The sequence below is a fragment of the Elephantulus edwardii genome, unplaced genomic scaffold, assembly GCF_000299155.1.
Source record: "Elephantulus edwardii isolate Elephantulus edwardi_28Jun2011 unplaced genomic scaffold, EleEdw1.0 scaffold00118, whole genome shotgun sequence".
Classification (NCBI taxonomy): domain Eukaryota; kingdom Metazoa; phylum Chordata; class Mammalia; order Macroscelidea; family Macroscelididae; genus Elephantulus; species Elephantulus edwardii.
Genome location: NW_006399868.1, coordinates 3,905,397 through 3,923,348, shown reverse-complemented (window position 1 = coordinate 3,923,348; position 17,952 = coordinate 3,905,397). Strand labels below are relative to the sequence as shown.

The window sequence follows — 17,952 nt, the reverse complement described above, 5'->3', positions numbered from 1 at the left end:
GCTGTAGATTTCAGGGTGACGATCTTCTCACACTACTCTAAAGACCCCCCTAATTCTTGACCATTGAGCTAGAGCCACCTGTTAGTAAAGCCACATCCTTTCCCTGTCCTCTGGGTACTCGGGACAGAGAGGAAATTAAATATGAAAGGTTTGTTGAGAAACCCCAGAGAGAGTGTGGGTGGATTCGTAGAGTGAGACTTCTCAATTAAATGCAGAAACAGACTGTTATTTTGGAGAAGTGTAGACAGCACAGGCCCTACACAGTTGTACGTAGGGATTTCACTTAATTAAGAGACAGAAGTTGTTTAAAATTGTGATTCTGTGGATTGCAGGTCTGAACCTGCCTTATCCTGTGCCCTGTCCTTTCTGACCCGCTGAAGCCCATGGTTGCAGTTACTGTGTTGGTCCACCTCGCTGAGGGCTGTCCTCTCTTTTGCCAGCCCTCTACATTCCCAAGCATGATATCCCTTCCCATGGGACAGCATCTCCTAGCAACGTGGCCAAAGTAAGTGAGATGGAGTTAGCCATCCCTGCTCCCAGGAGCACTCTGGCTGCACTTTCTCTCACACAGCTCTGTGCTTTTGGCAGTCCATGGGGTTTTCACTACTCTCCTCCAGCACCACAACCCCAAAGCATCGATTCTTCTTCTGTCATCTGTAGTGATTGTCCAGCTCTTAGGTGCATAAGAAGTGACTGAATCAGACACACCTTCTAGAACTGGCCAAGTCTCAATGTGGGAAACATCGCCCCAACAGTTTTATTGACCCTTAACAAAGGAACTTTCAAACCTTACTAGACAGAGAAGCTTGGGAATTAGACAGTGAGCTCCTGGTATGGTCCAATCACAACTCGTGTGAGTTCTATGACTCATGTCCACAAGACCGAACAATTCTATCACCTCATGAGACACCTTGGTGGCACCTTTCACTGGGACACCTCAACTGTCAGAGAAACTCTGTACAGAAAACCAAACAAACTACAAGCAGACTCTGCCTGCCTAGACAATGGCTGACCTGAAAACACCCCTTCCTATGTGCCTTATATCCCAAAGCATGTATGTCACTGTTCTCGCCATACAGATGGTCAATTGGAAACCCAAGGGACCTTTCTAGAATGTAACTTTAACCAAGTCACTTTCCCCAAAAGGAAACTTGTCTTAGCATCTGTGGATACTAACATAAGTGGATTATCTGTGGATAATAACATAAGTGGATGGAAATTTGCTTTCCTACAGTTTAGGAGGCTCAGGGTCCCAAATTAGGGTGCCAGCTCTAGGGAAAGCCTAGCCTCCTTGGAGATGCCCACGTTTCCTGGCCCTTCCTGGTGTCAAGGAAATTCCCTGCAAGAAGACCTGTGTTCGAAGGGCACACTCCACTCTTAGAGAGCCTTCTTTGGTGATGTCTAGAGTCACCACCCCTTCACTTCTTTCCCCTTTAATGTCTTGTAGCTTGAATGATATTACAGGTCACACCCAATGAAAACTCCTTTTCCATCAACTCAGGGCTATGATGAGACTGAGAGGTGCTGCATTCCATCCTTAATCCTTTAGTAACTATTTGATTTCCCAAAACATGGGGGGGGGGGTTCATTGTATAGCTTCCACTTGATATCATTACATACGTTTATTTTGGAAAGACACAATTTACCCCATGACAGATGCTCACCCTCTGAAGTAACTCACAGAACCCCACAGAAAATTGCCTCTGTGGGTACCCATACCATCCCCTTCTTAAAAAGAGTCAAAACAACAGCAAAATTTAAGCAAACATTTTATTCTGAGCCATCATGCTATAAGCATATTGTTGTTGTTGTGTTGTTGATTGCCTTCAAGTCAAGCATGACTCATAGCAACCCTATGAACAAAAGTCCTGAAGCCCCGATTGATATTTATCAAAGTTCACAGAGTTTCCAGAGGCATGTTATTTAGGAAGTGGATGCCACTCCTGTTAGGGAGAAGATTTTTATTCTGGAAAAAGATATAGTTCAAAGCAGTGAAGTACAAGGTTTATGAAGAGAAGTTGTTGTTGTTGCTAAGTGTCCTCGGGTTGACTACTACTCATAGTGACCCTCTAACAACAGATCTGAACATTGCTCCATCCTGTGCCATCTTCACAATCTCTGACACACTTGAGCGCATTGTTGCAGGCACTGTGTCTTCCCATCATTGAGGGTCTTTCTCTCCTTTATTGATCCTCCACCTTTGGAAGCATGATGTCCTTCTCTGAGGACTTCCTCCTTCATAACAGCAAGCCCAAAGTATGAGAAGAAGCTCCACTCTCCTTGCTTCCAAAGAGCACCCTGGCTGCACCTTTACTACGATATATCTGTCTGTCCCTTTGGCAGTCTGTTGGATGCTCAGTGCTATTCTCCAACACGACAACTCAAAGGCATCAATTCTTCTTCTATCATCTTTATTCATAGTGTAACTTTAAGCCACATAATAAGTCACTGAAAAGATCATGGCTTGAATAAGGTACACCTTAGCCTTTAAACTGACATCGTTGCTCTTCAGCACTTTGGAGAGGTCTCCAACAACAGACTTTCTCAATACAATACAATACAATACAATACAATACAATACAATACAATACAATACAATATAATGTCTTTTGATTTCCTGGCTTCTAATACTAAAGGTCTTGATTATGGATACAAGTGGGAGGAAATAAATCTTTGACCATTTTTATCACTTTACCAACTGTCAAGATGTTGCCCATTGGTCCAGTGGTCAGGGGTTTTGTTTTCTTGATGTGGAGATGTAATTAATTTTTCTCAAGTGGAGTGCTGGTGGATTCCAAGTGCTGATCTTTCAGCTAGTAGACCCATAAAGTGCTGACTTGTGCCACCCTGGAAGCTTGTCTAGGCCAGCTGCCATAGAAAATACCTGGCTTAGTGGTCAAGAATTGAGCTGCCAGAGCAAAGGCGCACAATTCAAATCCACCAGCAGCCCTTCGGGAAGAAGATGGACGGTCTCCTCCTGTGTGATTTACCGCCTCTGAAAACCTGCTGGGGGGTCAGCTATGGGTCAGTTCTAATTTGACGGCACAGAGGAACAACAACAAAAACTGACTGGTCTATGAGTGGCATCTCTTCAGGATGTTTAAGGTGAAAAATTGGACACGAAGAGATCCATCTGACATTTTCCACATCACTCATTGTTTCTCGCTGTCTCTTCCTATTGTTTTTACCACTTGTCTGTCAGTTTGCCATCCTGTACTGACTTGAGAGTCGTTGTGATGCTGAGAGCTGTACCATCGGAAGTTCAAATCCCAGCAAGGTCACCCATGCCCTGCAGGTTTCAGTGGAGCTCCCAGACTAAGACACAATAAGAAACAGGACTGGCCACCCACTTCTGAAACAATTGACCAAGGAAAGTCCTATGACTAGAAGACTGTCTAACAGAGGTCTGGGAGGAGAACCTCAGCTTGAGAAACACTTGGAATACAACTGGGGAAGAGCTGCCTCATTAAAGTAGAGTTCTATCTTAACGATACAGAGTGAGATATGTTTTCAGCCAATGAAGGATCTGCTTACGTGTCATGACTCAAAATGAGGAGAAGCAGCTGCAAGAATCTGTTAATAATGAGATCGTGGAATGCACGAAGTATGAATCTTGGAAAATTTGAAATTATCATTAGATCAGCTTTGCCATTAACCTTGGGTTATCCTGTGGCCTTGTGGCTTTTTGCCGTGTGACAAATGGTCATGGTAGGTGATCATTTGAAGCACATCTGTGCAACGAGGCTTCAGCCACTTCCACAAGGCAAGTTTACATGTTATCATAGGGATGATCCTATAGCTCACAAGGTCAAGTACTGTTGGGCATGGCTAGCATGCACTGGAAGCCAATCAGAAGGCAGCCAGCAACATATGCATGTTCTCTTCAATGTTCTACTTCAATATGAGATTGTTGCTCGCTACTTGATAATATCTTAGTTTAGGAGTGGCATCCACTTCCATAATAGCTTGCCTCCAGAAACCCTATGAACCTGGAGAGAGGATGAGAGACACCCAAGCGTTGAGGACTCTCCTTCATAGGGTCACTATGAGTCGCCTGCAACTCAACAGCACTTAACAACAATAACATCAACATAAAGAGAGAGAGATCAGCTGGACCAGTGGACAGAAGGTGATGCTACCAAGACAAAGGTGGGTGACTTTTAATCTGCAGCCCTTGGGCCTGTCTTTCATTGTTTTTGTTCAGACATTCCTCTAGGTCGTATAGCTCTGGTGTACAAGTTGCCACTCAGCAGTTACTTGTGGTTGCTGTGAGGCTGAACATTGTGACACTGATGTGTCAAATGCATTAATGATTGGTTACCCAATGCAAACAGAGCGTGGTGTGGAGCTCCCCAATTAAAACAAGCTTGGAAGGAGGAGTGGCATCCACTTCCGTAATAGCTTGCCTCCGGAAACCCTATGAACCTGGAGAGAGGATGAAAGACACCCAAGCTTTGAGGACTCTCCTTCATAGGGTCCCTATGAGTTACCTGTGATTCGACGGCACTTAACAACAACATGAATATAGTAAACCTCATCTAACACTATGCTAATGAGAAAGCTAAGGGGTCATTGGCTGCCTCTTCTGTGATGCAATTTATTAGAGAACAGAGGACCATGGAGCTCTTCTTCTCAGTTCAGGGAGCCCTAATAGCTAGGGTGTAATGCATGGGGCTCCTAACTAAAAGGTTAGTGGTTCAAATCCATGGGAGAAACGTGGGGCATCTCCCAGCGAGTTTGGGTTTGGATTTGTTATTGTTGCACTCTGCTCTGAGAGGTCAGGGATAAAATGTCAGGACACAGAACAGAGAGTACTGAGGTTGCAATTATCTGATTGTGTGTCATGCTTCACAGGTAGAAAACAGGGGAGCTTTCTGTAAATAAAAATCTGATTTCTTTCTTTCGCTGTTCTTATCCTTTATTCACTGCATTTAAAGAAGGAATTTACTGTTTAATTTAGGACCTGACAAAGATTTAGCCAAATGTTCTCCTGAAATACTCAACTCAACTCTTACTATTCAGTCTCATTTTATAAGTCATTAACACACATTCCAAGCCTTATAAAAAAGTATAATAAAGCATAAAATTCCTTAGTCAGTTCGGAATATTGAAGTAAAATTTATAATGTTTTCTTTACATATGCAAACCAAACAATCTTTCTTGTGAAATCCAGCGGAAGTTGAAACTTTCAAACTGGTTTTCTGAGGGTGGACTGGTCACTTATTCAAGGTCTCACAGGCACAGAGGAGTCAAGAAAATCTCACCCTTTAAACATGTTACTTTGTTCATGTCACCCAGAGAGCTCTCAGATGAGATTCCAAATAAAAGAGAGCCAGAAAAGCCTTTTATTATCATTATTATTCTTATTCTAGTATATTTACAAAATTTGAATACAATGTTTTTCAGGATGGGGGATTAATCATGGGGTTGTACAATTTGATGGGTTGGGGAGGGAGGGAAATCAGAAAAGCCTTTTGAGTGAATGTACCTTTCTTCCATGGATGACAAGACCCTCAAGTTCATCAATCTAGAGACTAAGGAGAAACCCTAAACCCATTTTTCATATGAACAAACTGAGTTCCTGTATAACGAGGTTCCCATGAGAGTGAACTTGTTTGGATCTGTTGTCCCTGTGCCTCCTCTGTATTTTCGAGCCTTAGCCAACCCTCTTTGTTTATGGAGAGGCGAGCTTGCCACAGAAGAGAATGTTGTTGGTGCGAATGTGCCGTATGAAGAACAGGAAGGGATGGTTGGCTATGAACTTTGCTCGGTTTGGGAACCTTTTTACCGCAATGATATCTCTAGTGGCAGCTGCAGCCTCAGTGCCCTCCTCATTGACATCCACATAGGACTTGTGGACGACCTTTGATAAATACAGGCCCCTAGGCGATGACATTCCAGAAAGATCAGCTTTGTTCTGGTCAAAGACATCTACTATCCCTAGAGATTTCAACAGGGAATTCAGATCATACTTTATCTCCAGTTTGAATCGGGGGATATGCACTTCTACTTCTCTTTCCACCAGAATGAAAGAGCTGGTCCACTCCTGGAACGTCTTCACATTCAACTGATTTTCTATCTAAGAGACAAAGAAAAGTGAGTCCAGACAAATCAGATGCTCGGGCCTCCCTAGTAGACGCTGATCGCTGTGATAATTCTCAGCATGAAGGGTTCTGCCCCATCCCTTTCTTTTTGCTTTTAAAATGTGCTGAAGTCCTACCTAGCTGAAAAGGAAAACTTTCATTAGTTCACAATGTCTCTTTTCTACTGTCTACCCCTCACCTGTGAATTGTTCAAAGGATTTTCATGTCAGTTTAAAGACTAAGATCTGCCTGATTCAAGCCACAATCTTTCCAGTCACCAGCGATTCATCTGAGAGCTGAACCATGAGTAAGGATTAGAGGAGACGCATTTGATGCATTTGAGTTGTGGTGTTAGAGAAGAGGACTGAATATCCCATGGACTGTCAAAAAATCCAAACAGATACATCGAGGAGAAGGTGCAGGCAGAGCACTCCTTGGAGACAAAGATTGCACATATTTTTGGACATATTTTTAAGAGATGCTTTTCCTTGAAAAGAGATTCATGCTTGAAAAGGTAAAGAAGACGCTCGATGAGATAGACTGATACAGTGTCTTTGGCAATGGACTCAAAGGTGTCAAGGATAGCACAGGTTAAGACAGGGCTCACATCTATTGTTCAGAGGATTATTATGAGTCATACTCAACTTGATGGCATGTAACAACAACAACCCTTTACCTCTATTCCAGAAGACACTACAGCCAAGAAGAGGACGTTAAATGAAACCCTAACCTGCTACAGCTAGGTAAAAGACGTTAAATAAAACCATAAATCATCATAGCCAGGAAGAAGACATTAAGGAAAACCTTTGTCACCACACCTCCTCTCAAGTGCTGACCTGTCTCCCACAAAAGTGAATGCTATAAAGGCTAACATGTCATAAAATCATGTGACCACTGGATCTGAAATATTAATCTTGAAAGCAAGCAGGCTCATCAGAACTTTGTGGACAGGGAGTCCAACTGTGCAGAAATCATGGGTCTATAGGAAGATGACTTCCAAATGCCAGATGTCCAACAATATGTGGGTGTGTTTGCACCTACAAACTGCCTATATACGCATATGCTCCTAACTTTGCACAGGACGGCGTGTTTGCTTCCTTGTGTCTTTCTCTTTCCACAATAATGGCCTTGTTCTCTCTAATAGCGCTGCCCTTGAGGGCAAAGATCGAGTGTCCCTCTCACCAACTCCCTCCACAGCCTCCAGGGCCACACAGCTATGCCACATGTGGGTGAATCAGAGCTGGACAGCGTGCTCAGGGCCCCAGCTTGGTAGCGAGGGCCATCCCACTGGCTGGGAGTGGCCTTGTCACCTTACCTGTTCTAGCTTAGTTGTGCCTACTGGGAGCAGAATAAGCATGCTAAGTTGGTTGTTGATATAAGGTAGCTCGAGGATCTGAATCTGTGGCTGCGTGATGGAGGCCAGTCTAAATACCCCACTTTGATACATCATTTCCACAATCACACTCTCACCCTATCAAAAGAAGAAGAAAAAAAAAAGAAGTTGGGATTAGATGGTACAATAGAGATGTACCTATAAATAACATAAAAAGGATATCTACATTAGCACTTAGGACCTAGTCCACTGCCATCACATCAATTCCCACCAGAGAAACCCTCCTGGACAGAGCAGAGCTGCCCTTGGCCTCCCAGGGCTGTGATTCCACATGGGAGTAGATGACATCTTTCTTCCTTTGAGCTGCTAATGGTTTCTAATTGAGACCTCTGGGTGAGCAAGCCAGCATTTAACCCACTATTTTACTAGAACTCTTTACCACTCTAAAATTACTACCATAAGCTCAATTCCTCACATAGAAATTCTCCACTGGGTTTCCAAGGCTCAAATCTTTATGTGAAGAAACTGCACCTCTTTCTTCCACGGAGTAGCTGTTAGATTTGAAACGATGACATCGAGTTAAAAGCACAACACATAATACACTACACGGTGGGTAAATTTAAAACCACTGAGTGCATCCTTTAGGATTTCCTTTGTGTGACGTTTATAAACTTTTTTGTTTTAAAAGTAAGTCATGGTGGGGGGGAGGGATGGGCAGGGAGAGAAGTGCAGCAATGAATAAATGGAAATCCAAAATCTCTGTAAATGCTCATTAAAATGATTAAAAACAAACAAACAAAAAAGTAAGTCATCACTCAAGGCTGACTAGTTCTAATTCACATAAATGACCTGCGCGTCTCAAAATCAAAGGCAGAGTTTCTAGCTAAAATGAGATACGTGGAAAAATGACAGCATAGAAAAGAATTTTTTTATCCATTTATAGATATTGTAGGATAAAATACTAGAGATGATTTTGCTTTACTGCCAGAAAAATTAATGGCAAAATGCAAGAAGGCCTACGGTTATGAAGGAGATGCATCCTAGAGTGGCTTTGAGTAGAATTTTTAGGTGAGTCAGAACAAGTATAAATGATTCTTACTTAGTCTTACTTTAGTAAAAGGGAAAAAAAGCTGGGAGCCTCTTCAGTGATTTAAAAGCTATGCTCGCAGTAAATGAAGATGATCGTGATGCAGAACTTGTTACAAGTAGAGATTGCTTCAATAAATGGGGGCAAATTTTCATGCATAACATTAAAAGGAATTGTCTGTAAGTTGGATAACCATAAGTTACCCATAGATTTCATAAACATTTCATAGTGAAATGTTTATCTCCTCTGCCAGTGAGCCCCTGTATCGAGGGACTCCCATTAGGTCTTCTTAAGAATAAATTACTTCATAGAAAAAAAGTGAAAACTTATAAAAGACAAAAAATGAAAATGAGGTTTACTGATCTAAGGGAGATTGGTGGAACCTCCAAGATTCTCTTTCAACCTCAGTCATAATCGCTGTTGTTATTCTGTCCTGTCAAGTCAGAACTGACTCCTAACTGATCCTCCAGTGGGTTTTCAGAGGCAGGAAATTGCACAGGAGGAGACAGCCCATCTTCCCATGGTGGTGGGTTCAAACCACATGCCATTGGGTTGGCATCACAATTCATTACCACTAGGTCACCAGGGCTAACTTAGAACAAAACTCCACTCTAATGGCTCAGGCAAACACTAAGTAGATCTGTAGGGTAAACAGTAATATCAGAGAGACATACACTCTTTAGAATGGCCAACCATATAAGGTAACATTATAAGGTAACCATAAAAGAGTAACATTTGCACAGGGATGAAGGCGTGAAAACAGGAAGTAGCAATTAATGGAAAACGATAATTATGGTGAAGGAGTAGGGAAAACATGATTACATTGTGGGTATTGCTTCAGTAAAAATTATGGTCATGAGAGAGAAGGAAATTAAATTATTAAGACGAGGAAACCCTCTGGAGTGTTTTTACTCTATAACATATGAGTCATTATGAGTGCACATCAACTCAATGGCATTCCATTTGGTTTTGGTTTATTGAAACCCAGACTAGCTCGTCCTTTCTCTAAAACTTTCTAAATTGTTCTTTAGTGAAACATTGTCTTCTTCAAAGCGTGCCATCAATCAGAAAATGAGATCCTTACCTCACTTAGCTGAAAGGAGGTTTTAGTCGTTTCTCCTTCATTAAATTTATTTTGCCATTGTCCTTTGAAATATATGGCATTCACCAAGACCAATACAGAGGAAGATTCAATTGTTCCCTTTTCAAAGAGGTTCACAACTTTTCCTTGTTTGAGGGATAGAAGGAAACAAAAACCAAGAATAAGGTCATTTTATTTCTATTTCAACTTACTGACAACAAAGAGTTGAAAATAGTCATAAGACATATGGGGCAATTGCTTTCTTATTTTAAAATTGTATCTGTCTTGATAGTGTTGACCTATTCACAGCAGAACAGATACAGATTTAAAAGTTTTGACATGTGCAACTCAATGAAATTGACTATATTCTTAGAATTGTGCGTTTATTCTCACTCTCCTTCTCTGAGTTGTTCTTCCCCACATAGTACAAACTTCTCAACTCTGACATTGCTTCCTAATATTTGGAGTTGCTGTTATCAGCTTGATCCCATATTGCTAATTTCAGAAATTGCACTGCTTTCTAAAAGCTGGTTAGAATTTTGGAATGCCCAGAGAGCTTCATCTTCTGGCAATAGAGTTTGTCATTGCCAAATTAGATTTGTCTCAAAGAATAAGGAACATTTAGCTATTTCTGATCAGGAAAAAACACAGCAGGACAAGTATTTGCTTTTTTCAACAAATCACCTGGGAAGGAGAGAAGATAGAAGAGAAACCCTGAGATAAAAAGAGACTTGTCTCATAACAAAAGTTTACAGAATACTCCTGGGCCTCCACAAAACAAAATAAAACAAAAAAACAAACAAAAAAAAAACACTGATAACACAATTACAAAATGGGCAAAAGACGTGGAAAGAATTTTCACAGAGGAAGTTATTCAAATGGACAACAGACATTTGAAGAAATGCTCTAAATCACTGGCAATAAGAGAGATGCAAATCAATGAGATACCATCTCACTCCAGTAATAGTGGCAAGTTTAACATGACAGCAAGTCCTAAATGTTGGGGAGGACGTGGAAAGATAGGAACTCTTATACATTGTTAATTGGATTGTAAAATGGGACAACCACTCTGGAAGGCAGTCTGGTGCTTCCTCAAAAAGCTGAACATAGAAATTCCAAATGAGCCAGCTATTCCATTGCTTGGAATATACCCCCAAAAAAAATGAGAACTGAGATTCAACTGGAGACTTGTACACCAATGTTCATAGTAGTGTTATTTGCCATCACAGGAACATGAAAACAGCCCAAATGTCCAACCACAATCAAATGGATTGAGAAATTATGGTCCATTCACACAATGGAATACTATGCAGCACATAGGAGCAATGATTTTGTAAATTATTACCTAACTTTGGAGGGACTGGAGAGCATTATGCTGAATGAATTAACTCAGTCCCACAAGAACAAATATTGTATAAAACCATTATTGTAGAATGAGTGGGGGAGGGTAGAAGCAGAGGGATGAGAATGTGCAGGATGTGGGAATTAATCATGGGGTTGTACAGTTTGATGGGTTGAGAGGGAAATTAGAAGACTCTGGTGTGAAAAACAATGTATTCAAATTTTGTAAATAAACTAGTATAATTTTTAAAAAGATGTCTAAGAAGATTGATCTTTTAGGTTATTATTAAGTGTCTTCAGGTCTACCACAACTCATGCCAACCCTATGAGCAATGAATCTGAATCCTGACCATCTTGAACCATCCTGACCATCTCTGACATACTCGAGTTCATCATTACAATCGCCCTATCAGTCTGTCTCATTGAAGATCTTCCCCTCCTTTATCGACCCTCCACTCTTTCATGCATGATGTCCTTTCAGACCCTCCTAACAACATTCCCAAAATATCTGAGATGAAGTTTCACTCTCCTTGACTCCAAGATGTACCCCCCTAGATGCACATTCTCCAAAACACATTTGTTTGTCCTTCTGGCAGTCCATGAGATATTCAGCATTTTTTTTCTAACATCACAACTCAAAGGCATAAATTCTTCTGTCATCCTTAGGCCATTGGATACAGAAAAAGTTTCAATAAATGGTAATTAGTTATGTCAGAGTTCTTGGTAAATTAGAAATATAGGGAAATGTCTTTAAAAATAATATGTTTTAGAAAGAAATAAAAATAATATATTTCTAAAAATTACCTGAGACAAACTTTAGCTAACTATGAGTTCTTTATTTATGTAAAGCTTTTTCCCTAAGTTCAAAAATAAGACCCAAGGATTTTCATGTTCCCACTCAACATTGCTCAACACGCTGAATACAAAAATGGGCTTGAGAATGTCAGAGATGATCAGTATGTCACAAAATAGGGTCAAGTTCAGCTGTCTTGCTCAAAGAGTGTCTATGGGTCTAAGTCAATTTGATGACACCTAACAACAACAATTGAAGGTCCTAGTCAACAAGATTTCTGATTGCCTAGTAGTAAAAAAGCTGTGCTGCAATCCCAAGGGCATATAGTTCAAATCCACCAGCTTATTCAAGGGAGAAGGATGAGTAATCTCCTCCTATGAGATGTACTGCCTCTGAAGGGTGAGCTTTGAGTTGGTTCCAATAAGACTGCACACAATAATAGTCAATAAGACTGTTCTGATCAGAAAAAAACAGTAGGACAAATGTGGGGGGGAGGGGTTCTTCAACAAATAGTCTACAAAGGTGAGGAAAAAAATGATGAAAGGAAACTTTCTAGACCAATAGAGACCTAAAAAGAAGCACAGGAGGAAGTAAAAAAGATTAAGAATGAAGATGATTGTGTGGATAGAAGTCTAACCTCAGGCTACATGAGAAATACAGAGTGAATCCAGCAGTGTGAGCATACAAAAGTAATATACAGTTGCATGCCATAAACAAATGACATTTTAAATAATAGCAGCTCAAATTCAGCGAATACTTGGAAACAATTAGCAAAGGTGTGCAAGACTCCAACCTAGAGAAATATGAAATGTAATTGAAAGAAACTAAGGCGGTCTTAAATAAATAGAAGTTAAGTTCATAATTACAAATTACTTTCACAAGATTTATAAAGATGTTTTTTGTTCATCAGGTTATTCTTTAGAACCACTATTTTTCCAACTAAACAATTCCAAAAAGTATTCTTCTATTCCGTTAATTGTTGATCTGCCTGTGTTGGACTTCATCCAGTTTCCTGGCTAGCATTTACCTAAGGCATTAACGAACACAGCACAGATAAAGTATAGAGACACCATTGTGGGTGTGGGGCTTGTCCTTACCATTGGTTTTACTTTCAACCCAAGCATTAATAGTTTTCCTTGTTTCTTCAGGAGAATGCTCAAAATCCACAGTTTGCAGTTGAGCCCCATACAGTTTCTCAGAACTATTTAAATATATCTGTAAAAGAAAAGAAAATAACACAAAGATAACCAAAATGAAACCAAATCTGTTAATTCCAACTTACTCCAAGGTGGAATAGAACTGTTTCACAGTATTTCCAAGACTTTAAATCTTTATGGGATAAGACTGCCTCATTGTGGGTCAGTTGGTGGTTTCACACTGTTAAACTTTAGGGTAATAGCCAAGTATTTAACCACTGTGCCACCTGATCCTAACACAAACATAGTGTAAGGAGAACAAAAGTCTTCTGCTTTACTTATTTCTAAAGTGGTACTCAATTAAAAGAAAACCATGAAAGAAGCAGAATGCATCTGCATATAATCTTAACGTAACAAATACCTTTGACAAAAATAATGTTTTCTATGAGAAATGCTAAAAAAAGCTTGAGTATTACTTCAGCCATATCATTGCCTTTCTTAGTTCTTAAGAAATTCAAAGCAAAGCAATGAATTGAGGTGAACTGCATTCTATTTCACCCTGTCCCCGCTCTCCTTTTCAAAACAGATAATCAGAAATGAAGGTTGCATAGTTGAGTGTACTGGGGAGGGGAGATTGTATGCCAATGAAGGAATTTCACTTTTTAAAGAGAAGAGCAAACTGGGGGGAGGGGTGGGCAGGGAGAAAAGTGCAACAATGAGTGAATGGAAATCCACAATCTCTGTAAATGTTCATTAAAATTAATAAAATTTTTTAAAAACCCAAATTGTAAGATTTTATGGAATTTAAAAAAAAAGAAAAAAGAAATGTGATTGATAGATCGTCAATCCCAGGACCACATGGAAAAGAGAACACATTGAAACTGAGTAAACAGTATAGTATTTTCTCATGAAGAACAATTTAGAAAATGAAAAAAAATAAAGAAAAATGTTTCTAAAAAAATTACTATCATGTTATAGACAAGAAAAGAAAAAACAAAGATATTAAGTCATTTTATTCGCTGAGGACTAACAGAAAGTTACTAGAAAAGCACAAATTATAGCCAGAGGCATTACAAAGAAGTAAGAGATGGACGTAACTCTTTCCCTACACCATATGACCACCCAGTGGTCACCATAAACAGAAGTCCTAAAACAATAAAACCTGGTAGAGAGGATTGTCATTTCTTCAACTTCCTATAAAGTGTGAACAAAAGCATCTTAATATCTCTATTTTTGTTCATCTCTGACATATTATCCATTGAAGACATTTAAGAAGAGATGAGAAAACTCTTTTCATTTGGCTCTGGTTCATAAGGAAAGATTCTTACCTGCTTTATTTTGTACTTCATCTCTCATGTTAGTTCTTGGTCAACTTCAGAGATTTTGTAAGAGCACATTTTGATATGACACCTCACAATTTTAAATGGAAGTTAGCCAAATTACTTCATTGAGACTCTAAGTTCAAATTCATGTGCTCAAAGATGAATGCTAGATGGTTATTTCCATTCTTTGCTGATTTTGTGGTATGAAATTCAGAGGATGCAAAGAAAACTACTGGCTACCAGGCCAGATGGGCTTACCTGATGGAATGTCCTCACATTTGTCCCAAAGAGTCTATTGGCAATGCTGAGGGTATAGTTAGAGTCTGGCTGATGGATTTGAGAGAATATGGCTTCCAACTCTGAATGAATTCTTCCAGCTCCACTGCACTGAAGCTTCAACAAACAAAGGAAAGTATATTATTAGGTTGCTTGATTTCTTGTCGCTGGTGAGTAATTGGTGTTGTGTGTTGTTGATTGCCGTCGAGTCGAGAACAACTCATAGCAGCCACATGAACAAAAGTCCTGAAGCCCTTCCACAATCATCACCATTTATCAAAGTTCACAGAGTTACCAGAAGCATGCTGTCTAGGAAGCGAATGCCATGCCTGCTAGTAATGAGAAAATTATATCGAGAGAACAAGGTATTCATTCACCTCTGGATCAAGGGGCAGCAAGCACTAAGAAACAGGAAGCTGAACACTTTCCTTCTCTAGCCCAGCAGAATCATCATCATGACTTCTGGTTTTATCCCGTGTGTGGAATTGTCGATTGTTGTTAAAGACTTGTTAATGCTAACAGTTTAATTCAAAGACATATTGACATAAAGAATCCACAGTCAGCCCCCTCGGTCATGGGATCAGGAGATGTACTGCACTAGGAAAGTCCACTGCCCAGCACCTCTCCAGATTACTGAGGAGCAATAATGTCAGCTTGATGACAAAAGCACCACTCATTCAGGCCATGGTGTTTTCAGTTACTTGCTATGTATTTGAGAGGCAGACAATGAATAAGGATGACAGAAGAATTAACGTGCTTGATTTGTGGTGTTGGAGGACAGTACTGAATATTCCATGGACTGCCAAAAGAGCAAACAGATGTGTCTTGGAGAAAGTGCAGGCAGAGTTCTCCTGGAGGCAAGAATAGTGAAGCTTCGTTGAGGCCATCAGGCCTTGTTTTCCGGTACATAATTGCATGGGGAAGCATGAGGATTCTGGCTCCACCTCCTCATTGTACTGATAAAATCTAACTGCATAGATGCGAATAGTCAAGTCAACATGGGACATAGGTCATAAAAGAACAGAAAAGTTTGAAAAGGGTAAAAATACATAAGGCAACAAAATGTGGAGGACTTTACAATTGTCGTTCCATTAAACTCTGTAGACTGATATGATTATCAGGAAGCTTGAAAGAGACTAAATGAGATAACCCTATCTCTTTTACAACCCAAGTTGTTGTTGTGTGATGTGGAGTGGAAACTAACACATAGCTGATCCTCCAGAGGGTTTACAGAGACAGTAAACTGAAGGCTGTATTTAGGAAACTCCATTATACCCCTGACAAAGGTCACTCATCAGCTGAGATGGGCTATTACCATACCTTACATGTGTCCTTAAATTCTGGGTTTAATGATTCTACAATGCGATTCAAGTGAAGCACCTAGAAAAACAAAAAAGAGAGATCAGTTGGCATCAAGAGTGATGTCCAGTCAATGAAAGTGAAGTTACACATCTCTGTTTTTCCATTCTAGTTCAAAGCCAATAGTAACAGCTACCATCTACCATCAAGTGAGTTTTGACTCAACATGACTCTATCTAGACAGCATAACTGTCCCACACTGTTTATTCATGACTGGAGACTGTCTCATCTTTCTCCCACAGAGAGGCCAGTGGGTTTGATCCACTGACATTTTGGTTAGCTCCCCAACGCAGTCCATTCTGCTACACAGACTTCTTTTCAGTAATAGCTTACATTTAATATTGCAAAGCCTACACTAAGTATTTACATGTCTTGTATTATTTATATCTTCCAGTAACATTGAGTAGACATGGTTATCCCATTTTGTAGTAAAGATGCTGAGGTCAAGAGACATTATAACTGCTATCCAAGGCCGTTGTCTGTCAGACTCGAGGACATGGCCCCAAATGTCCTCAGGACAGACCTAAGCAGGGCCATGTATATATTAGATGGCTTCCCAGCACAACATCTATTTCAAATGCAGGAAAACAAATTAAAATATATTGAAATACAAAGAAATAAAAGGCATAAATTATAAGATTTCTAGTTATAAAAAATGTTTAGAAATTTTCTTGGTTTTCTGTAGTATTGTGAAATACATGTAATGGAAAAATCAGAAGACAGAAATTTATGCAAGCTGAAACCTTCCTCTCTGAGTCTCAGTTTTCCCATCTATGAAATAGGGTGAACAACCCCTACCTAACATGCAAAGTTGTTATAAAGGTCAAATGGAATAGTGAATATTTAGAAAACAAAAAAATTGATGACTTGTAAAATAGCCTACAAATATACAACATCATGTGTTATAGATTTAACTGCAGAGGGCAAAATTGGAGCCACCTGTGTCTTCTCTACCATACTGAAATCATGACAGGAGGCACTTCGAAGGCAAACTGCAGAGACTTGTTTCTGGAGCTACCGACAGCAGGTAAGAGACTATGTCGTTGCCTTCATTGAGGCATCCTCCAGTGTTAAGGATTAAGATGAACTCATATGCTTTCACCCAATTTGCTCTATTGCCGCTTGTGGTTGATAGAAGCTGAAGAATTATGGTTATCCTGCCCTGAGCAACCCTTCATCGGCACCATTTTTCTAACTGCATGTGCTCACTATATGGGTGTCTCTGTCATATTTTTTGCCATTCCCACAATATTAAGCAGCTTTTCACACTGTTATTGCCCACTTGATAGACTACAGTGTACTGTTGACAATATTCATAGCAACTGGGAAACCAGAAAGTTTTATGAGTCACTTTTGCGTTATTTACTTTGCTGCAGTAATCTGGAATTAGATCCCCAATACCAACACAGGATGCCTGCATTGTCTTTCACAGTGGGTTGTTTTCTTGATTAAAAAGATGCAAGTGATTCCACTGATGCATAGGGGACACATGCAAGAGTTGCAAGTATGTGGAACTCTTTGTTGTGTTCTGTACCTTTTCAATCTGCTCTGCACTGTTTCCTTGGGCACCAAGGAGGATCATACTTAGGGCATAAATCAGACTCAGAGGGGAAAAGAAGATGTTCTCTCCCATGCTGTCATTGTTCAGCTCTTTGAACACATCAAGGCAAAATTCAATGTTGGCTGTACTGAGGGAATCCATTGCTTATGACAAAGGCTGCCTGAGAACAGAAGGAAAAACAAGCTCAGTATATCATTAGTATAAAACAATATCTCACATTCAGGTACTTATGAATGTGTCTGAGCACATAAGCAGAATCATGTGCCTTTGAAAGTATTTCTGAGGAATGAATGAATGCTGGAGGGGAGAATTCACAGAAGCGTTAGTGTCAAATGAGTAAAAACTTCACTATTCTTTCAAACCATTCGTTCACAGTTACCTCATCATTATTCACGCATATTCAGGAATGATCCGTAGTTGTTCCAGAGCATCAGAGCAGAAGGGATTGGAAGTCTGTGTGTTTGGTTTGGATTCTTCAAGGCCCTCCCCATCCAGGAATTTGTATAGAAAGATACTGACATAGAGGAGCTCCACCAGACCAGGTATTTTCTCACTAGACGCCTCAATATCCCAGCCTCAC

The 17,952-nt window shown here is 40.1% G+C and overlaps 1 protein-coding gene across 1 annotated transcript; it reads right to left on the bottom strand.

Moving 5' to 3' along the window:
* Nucleotides 1-5,674: 5,674 nt before the first annotated feature.
* On the bottom strand, nt 5,675-17,513 carry SERPINB11 (serpin peptidase inhibitor, clade B (ovalbumin), member 11). The gene is made up of 7 exons (XM_006892734.1): nt 17,346-17,513; nt 15,773-15,832; nt 14,435-14,563; nt 12,816-12,933; nt 9,588-9,730; nt 7,399-7,554; nt 5,675-6,079 (listed from the first exon to the last, which is right to left on the bottom strand). Exons 1-7 carry the CDS (start codon nt 17,511-17,513, stop codon nt 5,675-5,677), a joined length of 1,179 nt encoding a protein of 392 aa, XP_006892796.1.
* Nucleotides 17,514-17,952: the final 439 nt, after the last annotated feature.

What these genes read in the sequence shown, in the direction of transcription:
- SERPINB11 (XM_006892734.1), bottom strand. Translation starts at nt 17,513, where the DNA reads ATGGATTCCCTCAGTACAGCCAACATTGAATTTTGCCTTGATGTGTTC. An exon ending in GTGCAGAGCAGATTGAAAAG is followed by an intron (nt 15,833 to 17,345) that starts GTACAGAACACA and finishes TTGTTTTTCTAG; the next exon opens with GTGCTTCACTTGAATCGCAT. An exon ending in GGTTGAAAGTAAAACCAATG is followed by an intron (nt 9,731 to 12,815) that starts GTAAGGACAAGC and finishes CCCTCAAACAAG; the next exon opens with GAAAAGTTGTGAACCTCTTT.